This window comes from Corylus avellana, chromosome 8 (genome assembly GCF_965113065.1).
Source record: "Corylus avellana chromosome 8, dhCorAvel1.hap1.2, whole genome shotgun sequence".
In the NCBI taxonomy this organism is placed as follows: domain Eukaryota; kingdom Viridiplantae; phylum Streptophyta; class Magnoliopsida; order Fagales; family Betulaceae; genus Corylus; species Corylus avellana.
The window spans coordinates 14,893,036-14,905,676 of NC_142497.1; the positions used below are offsets into that span (position 1 = coordinate 14,893,036).

Sequence of the window (12,641 nt, forward strand, 5' to 3'; positions counted from 1 at the left end):
TGATGGTGACTTAATTACCAACGGCTAGAAAAGTGTAGGATGAAATATTTTTTTTCATAAAATTCATATAAGAATACTGATGTCAAATCGTCAAGAGAAAAATTATCAAAATGAAATAATGACCAATGTTTGTAACATCACAACAATCCCCCACATGTTACAAACACTAGAGTAAAAGGAGATTGAAAGCATGCATCGATGTGGTACCCGAAAGTTTTAACCACACCTAGGATAAATAAGTAGAAACTTAATGAATTGTGGTAGAGTTAGACTCTTTTAACCAAATCCATAAGTTGAACAAACTTATCACCCACATAACTTTCTCAAAAATAATGAATAAAAAAATTGAAATAAAAATTGGGTTGTTCTGCGGGTTGGCGCCTTATACAGGCCATGCGCCCCTGGGTTTCATGAGTGCTCTAGAGACCTACCCAAGTCTCATGGGAAGCGACACCACCTCCACACTCACATAGGTGGTATCCATCAAGAGTGTGTGCAGGAAACACTCCATCCCAACAGGTAGAGACTATGGAACCATTAAGAGTTTTAAACTCATCCTTAATCACCCTGCATCTTTGTACTGTCTTACACCATAGGGATGAACTCATCAACAATCTTATCAACAAGATAGTGAAATAACATAAAATGACAGTACCACACCATGATCACTTGTGACTTCGTTTCCCATTAAACCTCATTCATAGGATCTCCAATCACAGAGGTTGGGTATTCATCACAGTGTCATCATTTTGGGTATCAGTCCTATCCCCCTCGATGTTTCACTCACCAGCCTTCTTGCTAGTGGCTTGGTCAAAGGATCTGCCAAATTCCTTTCTGACCTCACAAAATCCATGGATATTACACCGGTTTCAATAAGCTGCCTCACAATATTGTGCCTTAATCAGATATGTCGACTTTTCCCATTATAGATCTTGCTCTTGGCTCGAGCTATGGCAGCCTGACAATCACAATGAATACAAACAGGTGGAACTGGGTTAGCATATAAAGGCAAATCAATCAAAAGGCTCCTTAGCCATTCAGCTTCAGTTCCAGCCTTCTCCAAGGCAACTAACTCTGCCTCCATTGTGGATCTTGCTATGCAAGTTTGTTTGGAGGACTTCCAAGATATAGCTCCTCCTGCTAATGTGAACACATAGCCACTGGTAGGCTTTAGTTCATCTGAATCAGAAATCCAGTTAGCATCACAATATCCTTCTAATATAGCAGGAAAACCATAATACGACAAACCATAATTAATTGTACCCTTTAAATATCTCAACAATCTAGAAATTGCATCCCAATGCTCAATACTAGGATTATGAGTATATCTACTCAATCTACCTACAGCATATGCAATATCAGGGCGTGTACAGTTTGTCAAGAACATTAAACTACCAATGATTTGTGCATATTTCTCTTGTGAAACACTATCACCATGATTCTTAACCAAATGTATTTTAGAATCATATGGTGTAGACATAGGTGAATAATCAAAGTGCTCAAATCTTTTTAGCATCTTTTCAACATAATGTGACTGGGATAAAGTAATACAATTATTATCTCTAAGAACTTTAATGCCCAATATAACATTAGCTTCACCCATGTCTTTCATATCAAAATTAGATGAAAGAAATCTTTTAGCTTCATGCACAACATTCATGTTGGTTCCAAAAATAAGCAAATCATCAACATATAAACAAATAATGACACCTTCATTATTACTAAACTTGCTATAAATGCATTTATCTCCACCATTAATAGAATAAGCATTAGACAACATCACTTTGTCAAATTTTTCATGCCATTGTTTAGGAGCTTGTTTTAATCCATACAAAGATTTCACCAATTTACAAACTTTGTGTTCTTGACCGGGGATTACAAGTCCCTCAGATTGCTCCATATAAATTTCTTCTTCTAAATCACCATTTAAAAAGGCAGTCTTGACATCCATTTGATGTACCACAAGTTTATAAATAGAAGCAATAGCAAACAATATTCTAATAGATGCAATTCTAGTAACCGGAGAATAAGTGTCAAAATAATCAATATTTTGCTTTTGCTTGTATCCTTTAGCCACCAAGCGTGCCTTGTATTTATCTATTGTACCATCCGGTTTGAGTTTCTTCTTGAACACCCACTTACAACCAATTGGTTTGGTCTTAGGAGGTAACTCAACAAGTTCCCATGTATGGTTAGACATAATTGAATCTAATTCATTATTAATAGCTTCTAACCAAAAAGGTGCATCAATAGATTTGATTGCTTCATTATAACATATTGGATCATCATCAATAATATAAGTAATAAAATCATTACCGAAATTCCTTTCCGTTCTAGCTCGCTTGCTCCTCCTCAATTCTTGCACATCATCAACAATTTCATTAGAAGTAAAAGAAGGTTCATGCAATAATTTTTCCTTATTTTTCAAAGGAAACACATTCTCAAAGAAAATAGCATTTTCAGATTCAATAATAGTATTGTAATCTAAAACATCACTCTTAATAACAAGAAATCTATAACATGAACTATTGCAAGCATAACCAATAAAAACACAATCACAAGTTCTAGAGCCAAGTTTCCTCTTTTTAGGCTCGGGTAGCATAACCTTTGCCAAACACCCCCACACTTTGAGGTATTTCAGACTAGGCTTACGACCTTCCCAAAGTTCATAAGGAGTTTTACTGGTTTTCTTATGAGGCACTTTATTCTGAATGTGACAAGCCGAAAGAATGGCTTCCCCCCACATGTTAGTGGGTAGCCCAGAACTAACAAGCATAGCATTCATCATTTCTTTCAAAGTTCTATTCTTTCTTTCGGCTACTCCATTAGATTCCGGTGAATAAGGAGGTGTCACTTCATGTATTATGCCATTTTGTTCACAAAATTCCTTAAAAGGATTAGACTCATATTCACCACCCCTATCGGTCCTTAGTCTTTTAATCATTTTATTCTTTTGATTTTCAATTTCAATTTTGTATTTCATGAACATTTCTAAGGCTTCATCTTTGGATCTTAATAAGTAAAGTTTAGTAAATCTAGAGTAATCATCAACAAATGTCACATAATTTTTTTTACCACCTCTAGTCATTGTGTGCTTTAAATCACCCAAATCACTATGTATTAAGCCAAGAAGTTCAGTTTCTCTTGTAATAGATTTACAAGGTTTTTTAGTGATTTTAGTTTCAGCACATACTTCACATTTATCCATATTGGTTTCACTTAGTGAATTAATAATTCCGGTTTCTTTCATTTTCTTGATGTACCCAAGATTTACATGTCCAAGTCTACCATGCCAAGTATTAATAGAATCAACCAAGTAAGCACAAGAAGATGAATTTTCATTAATAGTATTAGCAACATTTAATACAAAAAGACCTTGATCTTCATAGCCTTTACCAACAAACATATCATGCTTAGTTAAGGTAACAATGCCACCATCAAATAAAACCTTAAGTCCTGCCTTACCAAGCAGGTGTACTGAAACAAGATTGTGTCTGAAATGAGGAACATGTAGAACATCAGAGAGTGAAAGGGTTTTACCCGAAGTTAGCTTTAAGAGAGCTTTCCCTTTGCCTACCACAGGCACAGATCTATTGTCTCCAACAATTACCCGCTCAGTATTCTCCTTTATTGGTGTGTAGGAGGATAAATCTTCTTTATTTCCACAAATGTGCCTAGTAGATGCGGAATCAATCACCCATCCTTTTACTTCTGTAGTCATGTTAGCTTCGGATACGACAACTGCAATGATCTCTTCCACTTCCGTCACATTTGCCTTGTTTTTTGATATTGATCCTCTGTAATTGTTGGTAGTCCTTTGCTTACATGCCGCTGCATAATGACCTGCTTTGCCACAAACAAAACAATTGACCCTTTTCTTTTGTATTAGAGAATGAGATGTGTTGAGTTTTTTCTTATTATTCCAAGGTTTTCCTTTGGGCTTATGGTCAAATTTCTTGTAGTGTTGTGGAGGCCTACTAGATCTCTCTTCTACTAAATTAGCTTTGGAAATAATTTCCTTAGCTTTGTTAACCTTTTCCAAAGACCTATTCCTCTCTTCTATTTTAATATGTACTATGGTTTGTTGAAGACTCATGAAAGTCTTCTTTTGTTTGAAATGGAGTTTATACTCCTTCCAAGAGTCGGGTAATTTTTCAACCAGACATTGGGTCATAAAACTTTCGGGTAGACCATTACCCTCTTTGATTAATTCAACAACTATGTTATGAAACTCATGAATTTGAGAAGTAATACTCTTTTCATCAGTCATTTGAAAATGTAAGAAATTGCTTGCAGCAAATTTCTTAATACCCTCATCCTCAATCACATATCTACCAATTAATTCATCCCATAAATCTCTAGCAATAGTAAAATGGCAATAAACATCAAACAATTCATTAGATAAAGAATTCAATATAGTATTCACACATAATGTATTAGCCATTTCTCAATCTCTTAATTCTTTGGATTGTTCTTCAGATTCCTCATTCGGTCTAGGCTCAGTTAGAGCACTAGAGATTTTTGTAAAATTTAAAACTGCAAGAACCTTTTGTTGCCAATGTTTAAAATTATTTCCATCAAAAGATTCAATTTTTGTAGCATCGGGAAGAACTTTAGCAGCAGCAAGAATTTGTGCATCCATAATCAACCTTTAAGATTGTTATAAAATTAAATGGATTGTGCAAAAATTCTTATTGATGCTAAATAATATTAATCCAAACAATTAACAATTAGATAAATAGAATACAATAAATAAAAATAGAGTAAGGAAAAATCTCACAAAGCTATAGAATCACGCAAGAGCGTTGTCCTTAAAGGTTGATTTCGTGCCCCCCGGAGTGTATAACTCGGTGCGATTGGATCTCTTGACACGCAACCTACCAGGATTAGACTATAGCGTCTACCTTCATTAAGGACGCACTTCCAAGTAACGAAGATCAAATGAACAACCCTTTGATCAAAGAAGATGAGGGACAAACCCACACAAAAAACAAAGACCAAAATATAGCTCAATGGCTTATGAAAATAAAATTTGTTGGAAGAAGAAAGATGTTGTACGATGCTTTTCTTTGGAACCAAAAGAAGTATGTCCTAGAGCTAGTAGGTGGGCTCAATTTATAAGAACAATTGAGCTCCTTGCTTTTACTAATACCATTAATAACCAACGGTCAAAAGCAATGCAATAAGAATTTTTCCTCTTGAATCCAATGGTTAAAAAGCAATGCAAGAGGAGTTTTTTATTTTCTTTTAAAGCCAACGGTAAAAAATGCAATGCAAGAATAATTTTTTTCTTAAAGCCCATCAATAAATGACAAATGGTGAAAATTAAAACTCATGATGGTGACTTAATTACCAACGGCTAGAAAAGTGTAGGATGAAATATTTTTTTCATAAAATTCATATAAGAATACTGATGTCAAATGGTCAAGAGAAAAATTATCAAAATGAAATAATGACCAATGTTTGTAACATCACAACATAAACAATTGACAAATCTGGCCGTTTTCATCTTGGGAGAATATAAAGGGCTATGCCTGCAGTGACAATTGACAAATCTGCACGAAATCATTAACAGTCACCAAAGAATGTAGCAAGATCACCCATATATCGTGTTTCTCACCTGATAGATTTTCCATGTCCTCTTCACTTTCATATAGTAGTTTCTCCCATGTTAGTATATACAATATTGGAGTATCTTGGAATCAAGTGGATGCCCTTTTACACATTAAAAAAGTACCTCGGATTATTATTTTTTATTTTTTGTTTTTTAGGACACGTGGCATATTTTAGGAGTGACATGTGATTGGTTAAGGAGGTATCGATTTTGTATTTTCCCATAGGTGAGGTACTAGATTTGACTGTTTTGGAAACCTAGAGAGAAACAAAATAAAAAAGTACAAACCGAGGTACTAAAAAAACACTTAACCCTAGTTTTTATAGCGTGGATGCATTGCTAGAGATGATGCAGAACCTGCACCTGACGACAATACCCATTACCCACTTGGCCAGCCCAAGTACCTATTGGAGGCCCAGAAGCCCACAATTGGGGCTGAATGGATTGGGCCTAAGCCAAGGGCCTTAGTCACATAAAGAACACTAGGAATATTTACGGTGAAGAGGATAACTTCCTCCAGGGATAGAGTCAAAAAGTTTTATGAGCAAGAGCCAAAGTTTTGTAACATATGTTACAAACATTATTTTTTTAAGCAGTTGGTTTACTAATTCTTGAAAAAAATTTACCGTTAGACATTAAAGCTTGTTCGTTATTTTTATGACAAAAAACTAAATCAATTTAATTGGTTTTTGCGGTTTTGACTATTAGTCATTAACAAGTTTTTATTATAGTTTGACCATTTGATAATTAACAAATGTTTTAAGGTTTTTTGATGTTATGACCATTTGGTCTGTAATTGCCTTTAGTAAACTATTGAGAAATATAGAGGGACACCAGCTTTCTCATATTCCAAGCACCCTTACCTTCATCAAAACTGCAAAATAGCACGGAAATAGGATGGAATAGTGGTGTTGCGGAACCACGTAAGAATCTGATGATGATTGCTATCCCAATCAATGAGGTTAGTAAGGAAAGCTTCATCAATTTAAGTAGCGCCTTTAATGGGCTCTTTGGCATCCTCTGTCACATAAAACAAAAGCTTGCAGCCTTTATGAAAACTACACATTGATTGGGACCAGGCATCTAGAGATTTGTGTCATCGAGAGATTTCAAATGCAAAATCAAAGTGTAATTTGTGCCATCTAAAGTGTAGTTTGTGCCTTCAAATATAGCCTGAACTTGATAAAGAATCACATTTTGCGCCATATGAAATCAGGATGAAAAGAAAAGTAGAAAACACCTTGCCAACCCTTGCAACAACAGTCAAAGTCAATATTCAACCATCAAACAATGTGGTCAAAGTCAATGGTCAAAACAGGCCTGACAAAGTGCTGGCGTGGCAGGGTGCTGATGTGTTAGAAACGTTGATGTTTCATAGGTTCTGACATGGCAGTAGGGTTGATGCTACACTAGGGCTAACGTGGCCTAGAATTGACATAGCGCTAGGTTTCAATGCCACATGCTGAAGGGTATGGAGAAGCTCTACCAGCACGTGGCTGATGCGTCGAGGAGAACGCTGCACGTGGAGTGTATGCATCACAAAAATAGAACTGCAACACGTTTGGACTCAGACAATGGCGTTCTCGGTGGGCTGAACTTTACAATGGTGGATCTGTGGTTTGGTGCTATGATCGAGGTAATTGAATCACCGTGTCAGCAAGAGGCAGCACGATCTAATTCTTCGAACGGTGCATGGTAGCTCCAATGGTGGCATTTTCGGCCACTCTGGACAGTCGTCTTCCAAGGTTTCGAACAAGGATTGAACAAAGACTTGTTGAGAATTTGATTTTTTAATAACAATGTGAAAATAAATTAAGCACTCAATATATTTTTCAATCATAACAAATCAAACAAAGTAAGCATTTGATATAAACAAAAATCATAATCAGTCAAAACAAACTTGTCACATGAAATTATTCTCAAATTAAAAGCATCCCCAAAATTGAGTCATTAATCTATGAAGAACAATTGATAAAAATACTTGGCTTCACCCCTAGCCTTAGCTAGAGGCTTAGCTACTCATAATATTGAAATACTTAACAATGTATAAATAGAAAGACATAGAAAAGAAATAACTTGAATATTAAGAATAAATCCCTAAATACTCAACAATAGTCTCATGAAGCCCTCTACTTCGTTATTTTCTTTTCTTTTATACGGTATGGCCTCTTCTCTCAGCTAAGACTGGCGCTGTGGCTCTTCTCCTTTTCAAAAGAAGAAGAATCCTTTTATAGGGGATTTGTAGTCGGTCTTTACCTTTTATGTCGCATGCGGTGTCCAAATTCTTCTGTTTTGTTATTTTATTGCGGGCCCCACGTTAGCGTTTCTCCTTTTAAGTCTTCTTTTTTCGTCTTTGTTTTGCTAGTTCCCAGCTACGCATGGCTTTGCAAATTCATGAGAAAAGTCTCCTTCAGCTTTCTTTTCTTTTATTCCTTTTTTTTTTTTTTTCCTAGAAAAGGTAATAACTTGCATTATAATATCATTTTAAGCTCACATTTAATAATTAAATATTATTCCACAATTAAATATAAAATGCAAGAATTATTATAAAATAAGGTAGAATAAAGCTTATTTTAATAGACACTTTAATTTAAGCTATTATCCTCCCCCACCCCCCTCCAAGCTTATTGCAAGTCTCTAGCAATTCAAAACAAAGCATAAGAACAAGGACTCAAGGAAAGAAAAAGTCAAAATACTAACAACTACCAAAGAAATTTCCCGTGCCTTCAAAACTCAATGTGAATGAAAATTTTAGCCAACGCAAACACTCTCTCAGTGTCTAGATAAACATGAAATAGAATTTCTTTTGGAAAGTATGTTTTGATTCAAGGCTTACCGGTGTTAACACTCAACAATGAAAATCACTCAGAAATAGGTGTAACACTCTCAAGAATATGTGAGTGGAATAATGTAAGCAAAGGCAAATATCTCACATATAAATCATATGACAAATGCTTAATCAAGAAAGAACAAGTAGTCTCATGAAAGGATGCCGAATATAATTTACACCACACTCATTGATTAGTCATGAACATGTCTAAACCATACACTCCTCAAGATCAAATAAGGACTTTTATTGGGACATAACATAGGGTTAAAGAAAAGGGAAATAAATAACAAAAAGGTGATGGTAAAAGTGAGAAGTATTTCAAGATAAATGGGACTTCTGCTTCTTTTGTATGTTCAATTAATTTCTCTCTCCAATTGTCTTTCAATAAAGCACTTATATTTCTTTTCCATAGTATACCTTCCACCCTTGAACATCAACCTTTTTTTTTTCTTCTTCTTCTCTTTCAATGTTTTCTTTTGATCTTTTTTTTTTTCAATTTTTTTTTTGTTCATCTTCTTTTGAATCACTAATCCTCCACACCGAAATAATTTGATAAAATTCATTCTTTAAACACTTGAGAAAGGGTTTAAGAAAGAAAGGCTAATTATATGGCTCAATGGGGTGACTAGTGATAGTGTATCATACGAAGAATGTTGAGGCTCAAAATAAAGAAAAATAGCTTAATCTCATCTCTCAAGGATTTGCATAGGTCTTCAATATTCATGACTTCAAAAGATTCAAGTGTGGCATAAAATACATGATTTTTGCATTTTGCCAAATAGAAGAATAATGAGATTAACATAATGGATTTATTTATGCGCTTCCAAATTACATGATCTCACGAAAATTTACCCTCTACAAAGAATGATTGGCTCAAAACCCACAAGGGTTAGAAATGTCCACATTTGTTATCCTCAAGATATTCTACGCCAATTATATCCTTAACAAAGAGTCATGTTCATGTGGCCATCGGCATGTGCAATAAATTGAGAATGAAGGCAATGACATTCTTTAGCAGAAGTAGCATAATGAACTTAAAACATAAAACTCATGCTAAAGAAGTAAAACCTTTTTTTTTTTTTTTTGTGAAAATATAAAATAAACAAAACAACGACAAACATCAAGCATCAAGCTCCTCCCCCTAAAACTTACTTTGTCCCTAATGTAACAAAATAAAGCAAATAAGTAAAGATTAAGGAGACTACAAAAAATAGGGACTTTATTGACGTGGCAAACAGTGACTCATGTTTGCCACGTCAATAATTTTTGACGTGTCTAAATAAACACGTCAATAAAAAATTTATTGACGTGTCGGATTTTAACACGTCAAAGAGTTTTCACGTGTCTAAATGCCACATGAAAATTTTTTGAGGTGCCTTTATTCCACACGTTAATAATTATAATTAATTATAATTATAATTAGGTAGTAAATTAATTTTAATTGGTATGAAAAATTAATTGGTACATATATTAAGTAACAAAATTTAATTGGTATATGTCGTCATATATTAAGAGATACATTCAGACCCATTAAAATTTTATAAAACTTGTTAATGCTCTTGTCTTTTATATGCAAATGCTTTCACTATATATGTATAGAAGTTTTTTTTTTTTTTTTGTTAAATTTGCTAACTCACTTTTAGATTTGTTCTTCAACATTATTTGGGGGTTTGAAGTATTTTAGGAATTTCTACCGGATGTTTAGAGATCAGAGTACTTGTGTAGTTAATTCATGATGAGATTTTGGGAATTTTCCTTCAATAGTTAGATATATATGGGTGTTCAACATTTGTAGGGATTTATATGGGTGAAACTGCCACGTCAAAAAAGAATTTTTGACGTGCCAATTTCTGACACGTCAGTAATTTTTGACGTGTCAAAATTGGCACTTCAAAAAATTGGAATTTTTGACACCCGCCTTATTAACCTTTGACACAAGTCAATACTAACACATCAAAAAAGGTTTCTGACGTGTCAATATGCTTGACACATCAGAAGCTATTGGTCAACAAAAACCTTTTTTTTTTGTAGTGAGAGTACCTTGAAGTGATGAAATAAATTAACACTTGTTACCTTCGAAAGAAATTTAGAAAACAAAAAAAGAAACAAAAACAAAGATAACTAAACTTCGACACAAAAACTAACACTAATTGATTTCAGATCTTAACATGTATCTCTATTTCATCTTTTTCTTGTTTGCAATCTTCCAACACATCATGCTTTTATAGTCATTCGCAACATCAAATGACTTACCCCCATGGAAAGTATCAAGTTTGGATGGGTTTACCACAAGAAAGTCATTCTTCGATATTAAATGTGCATACTTGTGTGCCAATGGCAAGGGTTTTAATTTAACCTTCGGGACATTCTCACTTGACGGCAAAGGTTGAGCTCATGTGGTGGTAATTCAAGTATAGGCTTCCATAGATTTACCTCTAATCCATGTGTAGAGTCCTCACAAAAAATAAAATCACAAGAGGTAGTCAAGCAGGATTCTACAATGTGACCATAAATTAAGCACTCAATATATTTTCGAATCATAACAAATCAAACAAAGTAAGCATTTGATATAAACAAAAATCATAATGAGTCAAAATAAACTTGTCATGCGAAATTATTCTCAAATTAAAAAGCATCCCCAAAATGTATAAATGAAAAAACATAAGAAAGAAATAACTTGAATATTAAGAATAAATCCCTAAAGACTCAACAATAGTCGAATGAAGCCCTGTGCTTTGTTATTTTCTTTTCTTTTATGCCGTATGGGCTCTTCTATCTAAGATCCTAGGTGACGTAAGTCTAATGATTGACAATCTTGATCAAGGAATTACTTTGATACAATATAGGCTTTGTTGTTTGAGGGTACTTGTAGTTCTTGATAATATTGATCAATTAGTCCAATTAGAAAAGTTAGCCGGAAAAGGTAATTGGTTTGGCTTAGGAAGTAAAATTATCATAACAACAAGAGATAAAGACTTACTTCGTGCACACGGAGTTGATTCAGTATACCAAGTGAATAAGTTGGATCACAATGAAGCACTTCAACTCTTCAGTCGACATGCCTTTAAAAGTGGCAAACCTAATGCTGATTTTATGGAATTCACTGAACATGTAATAGGTTATGCAAGAGGCCTTCCACTGGCTTTAGTATTGCTGAGTTCGGATCTATCTAGTAAAAGCTTGCATGAATGGAAAAGTGCATTGGAGAGGTATAAAAGCATTCCAAATAAAAAAAATTCACGATATACTTAGAATATGTTATGATGGGTTCGGATCTATCTAGTTATGCCAGTGGCCTTCCACTGGCTTTAGCATTGCTGGGTTCGGATCTATCTAGTAAAAGCTTGCATGAATGGAAAAGTGCATTGGAGAGGTATAAAAGCATTCCTAATAAAAAAAATTCCCGATATACTTAGAATAAGTTATGATGGGTTGGAGAACATTGTGAAAGATATTTTCCTTGACATTGCATATTTTTCAAAGGAGAAAAAGTAAGTAATGCGAGGAAAATACTAGACAAGGGTGATTTCTTTTTAGATTGTGGTATGAAAGTGCCTGTGCATAAGTCTCTCATATCTATTGATGAGTTTGAGAGATTAACAATGCATGACTTGCTGCAAGAAGTGGGTAGAGAAATTGTTTGACAAGAATCACCTAAAGAACCTGGCAAACATAGTAGATTGTAGTTTCATAAAGATGTTTCTAACAAATTATTAACAAATTACTCATTTTATTATTGGAATATATATAGTGACACATGTCGTCATTGTATTGGCTTTCATGTGGCACATTAACGGAATCTGTCAAGTGTTTTGATCGAATTTGACTGCGGGGAGCAAATTGTTACTTATGAAAGAGAAACTATTGTAAATTGTAAAAGTTTTTTAACATAAGTCTTAGCGTACTTTTTTCTAGGTCAAGACGAATATCTTTATTTAACTACAACCTACTACGTTTGCCGGGTTCTTTGGGTAATTCTTGTCGAACAATTTCTCTACCCACTTCTTGCAGAAAGTCATGCATAGTTAATCTCTCAAACTCATCAATAGATATGAGAGACATATCCACAAGCACTTTTATACCATAATCTGAAAGGAAATCACCCTTGTCTAGTATTTTCTTGACATTACCTCCTTTTTTCCTTTGAAAAAATATGCAATGTCAAGGAAAATATCTTTCACAGTGTCCTCCAACCCA

General features: G+C 34.3%; 1 protein-coding gene across 1 annotated transcript; it reads right to left on the reverse strand.

The window, feature by feature from the left end:
* Positions 1–901: 901 nt before the first annotated feature.
* On the reverse strand, positions 902–4,444 carry LOC148584154 (uncharacterized). The gene is made up of 3 exons (XM_088518773.1): positions 3,194–4,444; positions 2,317–2,416; positions 902–2,208 (listed from the first exon to the last, which is right to left on the reverse strand). Exons 1-3 carry the CDS (start codon positions 4,442–4,444, stop codon positions 902–904), a joined length of 2,658 nt encoding a protein of 885 aa, XP_088374899.1.
* Between the last annotated feature and the right edge of the window lie 8,197 nt (positions 4,445–12,641).

Bases quoted from the DNA above. Each gene is read 5' to 3' on its own strand.
- LOC148584154 (XM_088518773.1), bottom strand. From the start codon at position 4,444: ATGGCTAATACATTATGTGTGAATACTATATTGAATTCTTTATCTAAT. The intron at 2,417-3,193 runs GTATGTGCTGAA...TTGAAAAATAAG, and splicing joins CCAATATGGATAAATGTGAA to GAAAAATTATTGCATGAACC. The intron at 2,209-2,316 runs GTAATGATTTTA...ATAATGAATTAG, and splicing joins TAGAACGGAAAGGAATTTCG to ATTCAATTATGTCTAACCAT.